Below are 13,284 nucleotides of genomic sequence, written 5' to 3'. Positions count from 1 at the left end.
GTTTATATGGGCGTCTGAGGAGTCCGGCTTCTTATCCTCTGTTATGCTTTCTGTGCAGTACAGCACGAACCTGCTTAGACTGCAGTAGCTTTTTCTGATAATCTGTCAGTCTCCGGGTGTGTGGGATGGTAGTGTCAAGTTCTCAGACTTTTGACAGTTGAAATGGTTAATGCTGGTTTTGATAATGCCCTTTCCCTCCTCTTTGTTGGAGGGTTCTGCTCATTCTTTCTGAATAAGGCAACTGTTGATCTGTCCAGCCATGTATCCAATTCTTCTAGCTTCAGTAGAACCTAATACTTTTAGTTCCTATTTAGACAAGATAAGTTGCTTATTTTTGGTGGTTTTTTACCTTTGTAGTTTAAAAAGACATCTCTCTGGTGAATATTTTACAACTTTGTAATCTTTTTATTTTTAACCAAATGGCTAAGTGAGCACTTTGCTTTTTTTAAAAATGTATTTCTGACTGCTGGCTACATGATCTCCTGTACTTTCACTTCACTTTTACTAAGATGCAGGTCATTAAACTACCAATAAAAGATGGGCTATCTTCCATAAATCAGAATTTCTTATTTGCACCGTTAAATTTGCTGATGACTTGCATTGAAGCTCTTTCTTGTGGATCAGACAGGATCTCTGAGGAGATGATGGGGAATCTCTCTTCTTCAGCTCTCCTCATAGCGTGCTGGTAGGGGAATTCTTGCTCACTCATGTCTCTTCCTTGCAGAATATTCATCCCTTCCTTAGCACAGAATTCACCTGAAGGATAACCTTATTTGAATGAAGCAGGATTTTTGTAGCATTAACAAATGACTTTTTATTTTCACTCTCCTCTTAAAGGACAAGTCTATCCTTAGATCTCTGGTTTGTGTAGTAGCTCTCTGCTACAAGGTGGTTCCGGAGTTCTCCAGCAGCTTCCAGGCTCAGGACCTGGTATCAATAATAATAAAATATAAAAAAAATAAAGTATTTTTCAACACCTCTTCTGAGGTATCAGGTTGTGTTTCCTTGCCTCCTTTTTAAGCTATGTACAAGTCTACCTTGTCCTCTTGCTTGTTAGTGCTTTTTTCTTTTTGCTTCAGCTCTCTTGTTAGAGCTTCTATTTTCCTTCTGTTAAAAGTTATTTTATTGGTTAGAATATATTGAAACAATTTTTAGGATTAAAAATCTGGCTTTGTGTGGATTTTGCTGTCCTTGTTAGTGTGGATATTGTAAGGGTGGGAGCAGGAACAAGGTTCAATGAGGACACCTACTCCGAATTGTTTATGCAGTTAGGGTGACTTTGGGAGGCATAGTATCACTGCTGATGTGAGCTGCATCAGTGAGTCTCATCTCTGCTGCTGGCAGAAGTCTGGCAGGGGGGAAGTATAGGCATTTTGCCTCATTATGGGCTTTTGTCCACACTTGTGTCTCTCCAGCTTTGCTTAGAGTGAGGTAGTGAGCACTGCAGAATGAGGAGACCTCAGCTGGTCTGGCAAGCAAGAAGGAGATCTTACCTGGAAACCCAGTCACAAATCCTGACTTAATGTTTGTGGCCCACAAAAGCAGCAAGTTTCAAAACAGTTTGGATAAATAACTGCAAGTTTAGATACCCAGCTCTGTTTTTTTTCCACTGTATGACCCATTAGAGTTTTCAGAGCAACTGAGTCAAAGAACGATATTTTTAAAATCTTGGTTTCATGAGCTAGCAGTTCTGGGAAGTACATACATTGCTAGTAAGCAAACCTGACTTGGTATTAAGAGATTTTTATTATCCTTGATTGCAGTTATTTTTAAAGATCTGCCCTGTCATCCCTTTCAATATACAAAGAAGTGTATCTGAGAACTACAGAGAAAAATATTTTTCTTAAAAAAAAAAAAATTTAAAAGTAAAATTAAAAACTTGGGTTTTTTTCCAAACGTTGGAACAAACTTATGTAAAATAACAGATAGGTAGAGGGGGAAGCAAGAGAAAGCAATCACTCAAAGAATGTGGTTGTCCAGGGACTTTCTGAAGACCCCGCTATTGCTTCCATGTGAATCTGATATTTTTTCAGATAACATTTGCTATACTGTTTGAGAAGTCCTGAAATATATTTATGTATACACCTGGTATCACAGCCAAGTTTATAAAATCTCACTGATGCCAGAGAGATTATCTGGCTGCTATGCTATCACAGTATCGCTTTGATATCGCTAGTGCAAGACTTCCTGAAAAGCCTGTTCTTTTTAAGCCCTAATGTTTGTGGAGGTAATGGTGCTTTTGTGCAGTATCTGCCTTTAATACTAGAAAATGTGGGATAACTCACTCCACGGATGTGAATACCGTTTGTAATTTCCCTGCCAGTGATTTTTTGCTAGTCTGCTGTCTTACACGAGATTAGATTTTTGTTTGGAGCTGTTTTGTGCTTTTCCTGCTGTAAAATTAGGAATGTAAGAATGACTGTATTAGCCAATGTCAAATCCTCACACTCTTGCAAAAGCAATGAGACAGTTACTGAACATGCTCAACTAAGCCTCCCTATTTTTAGTCCCCATGATCTTGAGTGCCCTGGCTTTCACTGGACTCTAGCAACTTTGCTACTATTTTCTTTGTAATGCTGATTCATTTCCTGTATATGTTCAAGCAAGTTAAATACCAAGGGTACTGTGGAAGGACTATTTGATGCTAGCTATCAGGGGCCCAAGAATCAGACCTGGATGAGCTGAGAGATGTCAGGTGAACAGCAGAAAGTTGGTAGTCTTGTAGCACCACAGACTGATGAAGGAGAAGTCAGTTAGGGTTTAGTCTGTCAGTGGTGGTTTTCCTTAATATGAAGAATGAGTAAATGATTAGGAGTTTTTAGCCTGGAGAGAGACAACTGGAGCAGTATGTGAAAAAGATCTGTAAAACTGATTATTGCAGAGAAAGTATGAATAGGGAATGACTCTTCACTGTTCCTTATAGTATGGGAGCCAGAGAGAATAAAATAATATGTCAGAACAGACAAGAGGAGATATTTGTACTGCACATTAAAGTCAAAGCTCATCACCGCTGGAGGTTGTGGGCATGGAGTTTATCTTGCTCAATAAATGCATCAAATTATTGGAAGATAAATCCATCAAGATTGTTTGGCCACAGAGGAGTCACCAGTGGCTTGGAAATCTTGGAGATGCAAAAAGCTGAGAGAGATTGCTAGGCAGGTACAGCTATGTGCTTTGCTGCCCTTACACTTTTCTGTAGGTGTTTCCTATCAGCGTGTCAGTCAGGGTGGTGGGCTGGAAGTACCCTTTTTAACAGTGGGTGGTTTTTGTTTATTTATTTATTTTAGTAATAAGCTAGACTGCATGGTAATTAAGCAGCTGCTAGCAGAAATCACTGAGGTGTTCCTATAACAGAGAGACCCTTCCAGAGACAGCAGGAGACTGATGGGTGCATGAATGAGGAGCAGCTACCTTCCTTCCAAGTTAAGCTCTCCTTGGTTGTGAATTGTAGTCCTCTGCAGCCTCTGAAATTTCTGGAAATTCTGGAGTCCTTCTGAGCTCCCAAGCTATTTACAGATTGCCAATCTTTCTCAGATTGGTTGTCTTTGGTTTTCATTTCTCTCACATAAATGCTGTCTATCATGATGTCTTGCCTGCAAGTTCAGCTTTTTTTTGTAAGTTTGGAGGGGTAGAGCAGTTCTACCTTTTTCCTTCAGCAGGATTTAACTGTAGTGTATTTTGAAACGTAAATACTTAGTTCTGCCTGAGATCCTTGGAGGCTACTCTTGACCTGGGTAATTTCAAAGCTTGGGTAGCTCTTCTCTACATGGTTGATGTTGCACCCCTCCCTGCTTTTTGAGGCTGACTGTAGGTAGGATATGTTTAAATCAGGGGCATCATCTTTAAACTTTTATTATGTATTAAACTAAAAAGCAGGGCATGACAATTTAGTGTTAAACTTGAACGTTGTGTAAGTTGTTGAAATAGAATCAAAGTAAGGAAAGAGGAGATGACAATGTATCCTCTGACTGAAACATCTCTTTCCTTTCCTGTAATGGATTGTCTTTTCTAGGAGTGTCTACGTGTAGTACCAACATGCAGTCTTTAGGCTCCATGCAAAACACAGCCTTTGTACCCCAACAGGCTTATCTTAGTGATGTAACGGATCAGATAAAAATATTTCCTGACCATAATTACTTTTTTTTTTTTCACTTCTGAGTCAATCAACACAGAGCCTTTTTAAGCTCAGAAGCCTTACTTTTACATTTGTGAACATATCCCCACTTCCTGCTGTACAGTTGCCCAGTGTCTTTTCCAGCTGACTACTGCCTTTTCTAGTCTGTATGTACACTTGTTTGTAACAAAATGTTTCAGATTCTTGCATTTGTAGGAAATCAACATATCAACAGGTACGTGTAAGTAAAGACAGTTTTAATATTCAGGGTGTCAGTTGAATTTCTGCCTCATGGCTTCTTCTGAAATCTCTTGTTGGTCCATTTCAGTAAAAGCTGTGTGTCCGCTCTCTGCAGTCTGGGAAGTTACATGAAAAAGTGAACTGGATTCTTATGAGTTCATGTTAGCTAGAATGGGTTTTTGGAATCTACGTAGAAGAGCAGTCTCTTTCCTGAACATGAACCTTTTCCTTATTTCCTTGGAGAAATAGACTACCTAAAGTGTTGTGGGGAAGCTGGAGAAGAGAACTGACTTTTGGAGAGGAAGAAGGTAATAAAATGAAAGAGTCACGTGGTGTGGATTCAAATCTAGATCCCATAGCAAGAATCTCAGTGCCTGTTATTGGAAAGATATAGCAATGTTCTTAACAACTTGACTGCTGACAAAAGAGTAAGGAGGATGCTCCCTTTTTCTTTGTTAAAAGCTGCCACCTCCAGAAGTATAGTGCTTCTAGCACTAGTGTATCTACATTAATCTGAAAGAAGAAGGAAGCAAATATGTTTTAGAATTGCCTACATTGTTCTAAATATGTTGGACTCAGAAGAGAACATTGTATGCCAAGTCTAGTGTTCATTATGTCCTTATACTTAAAATACACGGTTTACTTACTCTTGCAAGGTGGGCTGTCCTGCATAGGAGGAAGCAGTTTCGGGTGCATGTACTTCATTTGTTTCTGCTCTGCTTAGAATTTTCTTTGTAGCAACTGTTTTTTTTTTTTTTTCTGTTGGTTAGTTTCTACATTCCCTGCCTTGCGGAATGAATCTTCATCGTGTTTCAGTTTTGCCTGAAAGCATATTTCTCCCTTATTTTGTTATTTAGTACTGTGTTTGCAAGGACTTTATGTGAAATAGTATCCTTCATGTGCTTCCAAGCTTGAAGGCAGAGTTTTATAGCTGGACAACAAAATTATGCTCTTTGGACACTAGATTTCTGTAATATGCGGTTAGCTTAAGGATTTACTTAGCAGAGTAAGTAGACTTCTCCCAAAAAAAGTCTCACATTTTGAGTGGTTCCTTTGTGGGTTAGGAAATGATCACAGAGTTTTTAAGGAACTACATAAACAGATGAAATGGTTGGTTTTGTTTTCCTTACTTGAAAAAAATTTGGAGGCTGTTCTCAATTTACATTCATAGTAATTCTCAGTCCTTATTTGATTGTTTCAGAGAGGTGAAAAGAATACTTACGTTGTCAGTTAGGGTGTTTATATGGCCTTGTCACTCTGATGTCCAAACTGCTATGATTTCCATGTGAAACCTTGGCCTTTTTCCCGACTCTCTTTATCCCCTCCTCCCACAGTGTAGATCTGCTTCTTCATTTTAATGCACAGCACAGCGCTAGGGCAAGAGATAGTCTGCATGTGCAGAGGGACAAGGAGATCAACTTTCCTTATACTACTCAGTGGGTGGCTTATTTACAGGCAGAATTCTTCTGGGGCAGCTCCTGTTGGAAGAGCGAGACATCAGAATGCCGACTTGAAATTGCCACTCATACATGATCTGTGAATTGGCTAATTTTGACATGTAGGTAGTTAAGAAATTATTACAGTCAGAGGAGTCATGACCTCAACTTTTCATCATCTCCATTGGTTTGTGCCCCAGTTTGGAAGTGTAGAAGGTATAGGAAGTTTTAATTGTACCTGTGTGATTTATCCTCAGTCAGCTCTTTAATTTCTTCTGGCTGTCTGAGGTTTCCGACATGCTGTAAATTTCTCCAACTTTTTCATTATCTGCAATTTCTTTATGACTCATGAATCGGAGTGGAGAGAGAGTGTGGATTTACAGCAGAGATAAACATGTCCATAAAGTCTGTATCTGTGTCAGTAATTGTACTGCTGTCAGTGACTGTCCTGTTTTACAGGTCTCTCCTGGGAGAGGAACATGCTTTGCTACCAGTGTCAGAGAAGTGTTAGCTTTGATTTGCATTAACTTGCCAGGAGATTAGGTTGCGATAGTGAGGATGGAAATTGAGTCTGGACCTTGGTGCTGTTGTTTTTGGGTTTTTTTTTTGTTTTGTTTTGTTTTTTTTAAATAAGGGGGTGTGTGGTTGAGTTGCCCTCTATGTGCATAAAAAAAAAGCAGGTCCAGACTGTTCTTAAATACAGAATCTACTGATGATATTGAATGTGATACTACCCATATGCATAAATTGTGCATTCTTACCATAAAACAAATGCTGTATCTAGGTAACTGTCATATATGTAAAAAATACTGCATGGATCCTTAGGGTGTTCTCTGTCTGCTGGTGAAGTAGAATAAATATTTCTCTAAGCTTCAAGAAATTTCTGCATCTTTGCCTTCTTCCCCCTCCCTTACTCTGAGGGGAGAGTGCTATTGTGGATTTGCATGGCAAGTACTCATACAGCATCCTAGGCTGCAGGCATTGATGACTCTGCTTGCTGCAGAAGGAGGTGTATACTGTTGGAGTTTGAGAAAAGAAGAAGAATCTCTAAAACTCCCCTAAATGTGTCAGAAGTTCAAACTCCTGCAGTTTCTCTTTGATTTTATTTTCTGTTTGATGCCTGTTGGTATTTGTGTAGATAGAATATCCTTTTGTTAGATTATATAGTTTGGGTTGGAATTTTTTTGGTCTGACTTCTTACTAATTTTTGTTAGAGTAAGAAGGTAATTATTTTCTGAGTTATTTTTAAGCTGTAAAAACACAAATTTCCATTATGTCAGGTGTGCATTGAGACACCCAAATGCAACTCATTAAATTTTTCTAAGTCTGCTGGACACCTTTTACGAAAGGGAGATAATCATACACAATGAAAACTCTGTGCTTGCATAGATAGCTTTTTACTGTGCATAGATGTAGGAATCTTAGAAATGTTAAGATGACATCTGAGATTGCATGGTTCTTAATTCTGGAGCCTAATGTTGAAAATAGAGGGGAGGGTTCTGAGCTGGGGATTGAACGAGATAACCAAAGTCCTTTCCAACTCAAATTATTCTATGATTCTATGAGTGCTGGGCAGTGTCCACCTGCCTCTGGTAACTGAGTTTCCAAAGTTATGTATAAGGACCACATGCTAAGTGGCTCAATAGCTGGCAGATAACTGTGCTCCTAAAACTGCTGTTGATCTTAATGAGTGATGCTCAATGCCAGCAGTGTTCTTAAAAAAAAAAAAAAAAAAAAAAGGCAAAAAAAAAAAAAAGCTGGGTTACTATGGGATGCTTTTTACCTGATCTTTATTGAAATGGCTGTCTCTTTTCCTTTCCTCTCCTATCTACAACCCCATACCTAGCTTGTGGATCTGATTTTGTTAAAACAAAGGTCACTTCTGAAAGGTATTTCAACTGGGATGTATTATTTGCTTTATAAAAAAAAAAAGAGGAAAGGAAGAAAAACAAACAAAACAAAACCCACCTCCCAAACAAACAAAAAACCCCAACAAAATCTCCACACGAAACATGTGTTATACCCTGGTATTCCTTTCTAAAAATGTCTCTTCTGAAAGTCCCCTTTGGCTCCTACAGTTTTTTTGATAGTAGGAAGAAATGCTGCAGTAGTTTGATCGTTTCTGGAAAGAGTTTTTGAGTTTATGTTGATAGAATAAAGGTCAATCTAGGTACTTCCTGTGGTTAAGAGAAGGAAAGCTTTTTGGTGTTAGTGGGGAGGAAGAGGAAGAGATCTGATTAATCTTGAGACTTAACTGAGCAAACTGCTTTGAAGACTGTGAAGTCATTCATCTGATGCATCACCATTAGCTTTTGCAGAATTTTTGGTATGCTGCGCAAAACAGTATTTTGTGCTTTGCGAGGACATCTGGAGTATTAGCGCTGGTCAGTTAAGGAGTGGAACACCTTGTGTGATGGCAGGGGTGGTTGTGCCATCTCTGTTCTTAGAGATTTTCCAGACCTGACTGAATAAAGCCTTCAGCAATATGATCTGATCCCATAATCAACCCTACTTCAACTAGAAGACCTCCTGAGCCCTTGTAACCTGGATCATCCAGTGATTCAGTAATTCAAAGATCTAAAATCCTTTCTAGAAGTGAGCTGGTTCAAAACCTGCGTTCCCCAGTCTCAGCTGAACACAGCACCAGGCAGTTGGTTCAGCTTCTGGGCTCTAAGCAGGAGATCTCAGGTGCAACTCCATGGTCTGCCTCCATGTAAGCAGCCTGATTAGAACCAAGAAACTGAAGAATTCTTCTGTCACAGTGGTGGTTTCATGCTTTTTGGGAAAAATGAATGGACTTCCTGATACTTATCCAGAGAGCTGATTATGTGCAACTTGGGCTGGGCAACCTGGTTTTTGTTTGTTTGTTTTTGTTTTGGGGTTTTTTTTTGTGTGTGGTTTTTTTTTTGTGTAGGGATATACAGTCAATATAATTTTTTAAGCAGAGGGAGAGAATGCTTCTCGGCATAACCAGAGGTTCTTCTGTGTCTCGGCTCAAATGAACAGTGAAACCACCATCACTTGACAAGCAGGGGGTCAATGGGGCTTGACTGAAGAGCTTTTAGCCACCAAACTAAAGGAATGGGCTGTCACATTAAAGCATTTCTACCTGCCACATGCTTGGCACAGAAAGAAACATGACTACAAACAAAATGTTCTTACATTATACTGTCAGAAGCCTATTTTTTGCTACTCTTACTCTGACAGGATAACTTGTAGACTACTGTCAGTGGAGGAATTGAGGATGGGGAAAAGTTTGATCAAGCATAAGGTTATGTGTATTTTTCCATTACGGTTTAAAAACACAAAAATGGCAAACAAATCTCAGGAGATGCGCTGGCAGGGACTCTCAAACCTTTACAGCTGGTCTGTGTTTATTATTTAAAATTATTTTGCTGTCTATACCGCTATTCAGTTAAAACTTTCCTAGTTCATCTGTGTTAATAGAACATTTCCTCTGTATTTACACGAGTTGGAAAGATTATCCTTGAGATTATCACCTCTGTCTGAAATATTTTCCTGTAAATTTTGGCCCTGGCAGGAGTGAAGAGAGGATTTTCTTTCTCGGTATGGGTAGCTGGACCTATTTGTGGAGCAGCAGCTGATCTTAGTGAAAATTGCGCTAGAGTACATGACTTTGGAGACCTTGGTTCAGTTTCTGGCACTATCACCGTTCTGCTTGCTTGGTCTGTTTGCCTTCTCATGTGTCCCTCCCTATTTCTCCAACTGTAAGATGGAGTTCGTGTTAACTTGCTTTTGCAAGATGTGGGAAAAATCACAGATTTTAAAAAACACCATATAAAGCCTTTGTCATGAAGTATCCTATCCTATATGCTGTTTGTTGTTGTCTCCTGCTTGCTGCTATTATATGCTGCAGAAAGGCATTATTAGAAGACTCTGTATGTCATCAGTAGAAGTAAAATGAGAATGTGATGATGGAACAGATCCTAATATCAAGTGCTCTTCAGCCTGGGACCCAAGCAAGATAGCTAAGAAAAGCAAGGCTATTCTGACCCATTTACAGATGTTATGTATAAAAATATTTCTATTTGCATGTAGCATAAAGGTTAAAAATCATTAGTATGTATCCATACTACTAGCAGGGATTATTTACTTGTTTGGTGGCACATTTGCCCTGCTAGCTGAGAAGCAGTGGACTTACTTTCTCTGTTTTGGATCAGGTGATAATGCATACAAGGCGATGTGAAAAATCTCCAGGCGTTTTTTCTCTTTATTGAGTGATTTCAGTTGTTCTGAGCGTGAAGTCTTGTGTAAGATCAATAATGGACTTGCCACCTAACCTCTTGCATCTCCAGTAAATGCAGCTCTGAACATCCCAGCTGTATAATGTTGCTAGACCAAGTCTGATAGTATCTGTCTCTTATTGCCTCATTAACTTGTGAGCATTAGAACAAGATAAAAATGCCTTAAAGCCTCTTATCTGATGATTGTTGTAACCTTCTGAGTGCCATTAGTTTAAGTTTGCAATCAAATGCTTCCCTTGAGTATAAGGAGCACTGATTAAACCTGAAGTGTCCCTGGAGGCTTTTACAGCTGTCATAGGGGCGGTGGCTGCCCCTCTCCAAGAGGAAAAGGGGGGGCTGGAGTTCCCGGTGGGGCTGCCACTCTGCAGACCTCCACGTGGCTGCCCCAGCTGTTCCGCTTTGCCTAATGAATTGTTTTACAAGGAGAGGCTGGATATTGTCATCACAAGCTGCCTTCCCCAGGGACTGAAGCCAGCCTGATAATGACTAATGTTAGTGATAGTAATTGAAGCGTGATGGCTCTCCAGGGACTTGCACACGCGTAGAGCTGTCAGGCACTTGTGGCTGGTACAGTCCCATGAATGCCTCAGAAATGCTTTTTAATTGCTTGACTTTCATAACTAGTTCCCATATATTTCCTGCAGAAATATACATTTTATGGGGGCGGGAAAAGAAGCTGAGGACTCTGCTATGACTCTTGGTTTACACATGTAGCTTGCTGCCCTGATGTGTTTCTAACAAAGATGGCTGCGTGTTCTTGCTCCCCTCTAGTCTTGCTGTGGATCTGCTCGGTGTCACTACACAGGCGTGTACAACTGTTTTCACCTGAGCATACCTTTTATTTTATGTCTAAGCCCTGTCTTCTGTGATACTGGTCCTTGATGCATGGAGGTTGTACTGGATTATAAAAGAAGGCAAGAACTATTTCAGAATATCAAAGGATCACTGGTATTAATGGCATGGAAGTAGTGATAGCTATTTGCAGTTTGTTAGGTGTTGAAAACTGGATGTAAGATAATTAAAGTCTTGCAAAAACGTAGCACATCCCTGTGTCCCAAGAGGACCAGAGTTTATGGCCTTGAGCTTTTAGGGGCTTAGGACAGAGAAGTGACCAATCTATATACAACAGTGTTTTGGTTTTTTTTTTTTCCTGAAAATTGTCTCCTTTAGAGATGCATTGTTGAATATAGCAGTTGGCTTGACATAAAAATAGCTGGAATGTGGAACTGTACTCCTGATTTCCAGGATAGCCTTTTTGTGTGTGGAGTGTGTTTTTTGTTGGTGCTTTGTTTTGTTTAAGTGCTGCGTTGAGATTGGCAGATGAAACTTACTGGGTTAAATGAATGCTTTCTGCCAGTAATAGCAAAGATCACAGCATTATATCAATCCAGGAAACAAGTTTTAACAGGAACATGAGAGTTGCCCTACTCAGAGCAATACTCTTCTAGTATCTTGTCCCTGACAGTGGACGTTGTCAGTGTGAAGAGCCACTCACTGTTCTACACAATTGCAGGGGAGCAGGAGGTTTCTTGCCAATCCTCTGCAACAGCAGTTGGTGCGTTCCCTGAAACGTGAAGCTTCTAGAGCTTTATCTATTGAAAATACAGCTGTTTCTAAATTTTAATGTAATGCTTCTTCAGGATCTTGTTAAACTTAACAATATAATGTCATATGATTTTTAATTAAAGAGCTAATAATGTGAGTGCATGAAAGCTTACATTTCCCCTCCAGCTATATCCATTGGTCTAATAATGTAAGACTTTTTCTCCTAGCGAATTTTGCTTTGCCTTTATTTCCTCTCACAGATCTCTTTAGACTGATTTAATTCTTATTCCTCTGTTCTTTTTTTTAAATTAATTTCTATACAGTTTGTTTTCATTAAACAAATCTACCTGTAATGACTATAAAAGGGCTTCTCATGTATGAATTAACTGGATCTGGTATGATATTGTTGTACTGGACTGAGAGATCTTGTGGCTGATTTTGCTACTTACGAGGCCGTTCTTTTCTGAGAGTCTATAGAGTGAACGTAAGAGGTCACCTCTGGCTCGGTGCTGCCTTGGACGGAGGAAGAATGAAATTCGTGTTGCTCCTGCTTGAGGAAGCTGTGAGGAGAGAACAGGTTTATTCACAAAGCTGAGTGACCAGGAGGAGGAATTTGGAAAAGAGATGGGAAAGGGGAGACCTTGCCAAATGGAAAACATTTTTTTTTTTTTTTTTTTTTTTTGTCTTAGTTATTGAGGGTGCTTGGAAATATGCATTCACCAATTACATGAAGCTGAGAGTTAAAAGGACAGACTCACTGAAGGCAGGGTGTTTAATACTAGATCAGTCATGAGACTGTGGGACAGATGTACAAGGTCAAATGATAAGACAGAAATGTGCAGGGAGGGGAATGGAATGAACCTAATTTTTTGGTACCAAGTCTCATTTTTGTTTCATCTCTGCTTTTAGATGACTCAGTTCAGCCCACTCTGAAGTCAATGTGAAGTATCTTAGTAAATTCGGGACGGTTAAAATAGGTCGTAGTAATTCGTTCCAGCCACTTTCTGGATTTAAGTGTTGAAAACTGTGTTTTGTTGCTCTTGCTCATATGTTATTCTAAGTGTACGTCTATCTGGTTGCAGGCCTAGGGGCAATCTTCTGAGAAGACTAGAATTTACAGAGAGCACTTCTCTCCAACTCTTCCAAAGTATCCTAAAAGGTGACCCTAGGGAATGGAGCTTGTAAATGAGACCCAGTCTGAGATGTGGGAAAGAGATACAGTTAAGAAGGTCACAAGAAAAATTTTGATCATGTGGCTAGGAGGCTTCTTTGAATTAATTTGTTGCCTGAATTGTCTCATCTTTTTTAGGGGGAAAAAATTTAAATCCTGTTTCACTAAAACAAATTAATAATGATAGAGAATGTACTACATACCTATTGTTTACTTCACTATTAAAAATCCAACTTTTGATCCTAATGTGAATTTGTCTGGTGGCTGAGATATTTTGAATTGTCTCTGTCTATACAGGAGGAGTTTGCTGTGGCTTTTTGAGTTCTAGCTGGAGATCAAAAAAGGGTGCTTAAAGCCATTGCCAGCAGAGTAAACATACTACCTCTTCTCATCATATTCATTGCAAGTTTGTTCTTCACCTCCCCCCTCCAGTGAAATGTTGGCTCCTAGAAATTTATTTTGGTAATAAAACATTACTTTATACTTGCCCATGAAGGCATGTTTGAATGCTGT

At 39.4% G+C, this 13,284-nt stretch overlaps 1 protein-coding gene across 6 annotated transcripts in view; it reads left to right on the top strand.

Annotated features, from left to right (window-relative positions):
• LIN52 (lin-52 DREAM MuvB core complex component) overlaps nt 1–13,284 on the top strand; it is a 46,386-nt gene that overhangs the window by 5,234 nt on the left and 27,868 nt on the right. Inside the window, exon 6 of one of the 6 annotated variants that reach the window (XM_086748766.1) lies at nt 13,069–13,207. The exons of the other annotated variants lie outside the window; for them this stretch is intronic. Coding sequence (XP_086604892.1) covers nt 13,069–13,070 — 2 coding nt within the window. The 3' untranslated portion in view covers nt 13,071–13,207. Of the gene's footprint in view, nt 1–13,068; nt 13,208–13,284 lie in introns of those variants that run through there. 6 annotated transcript variants of the gene reach the window in all.

Source organism: Chlamydotis macqueenii, chromosome 5 (assembly GCF_036417535.1).
Source record: "Chlamydotis macqueenii isolate bChlMac1 chromosome 5, bChlMac1.mat, whole genome shotgun sequence".
Classification (NCBI taxonomy): domain Eukaryota; kingdom Metazoa; phylum Chordata; class Aves; order Otidiformes; family Otididae; genus Chlamydotis; species Chlamydotis macqueenii.
Note: the sequence above shows the minus strand (reverse complement) of the source record. Positions and strands in the feature narration are given on the sequence as shown.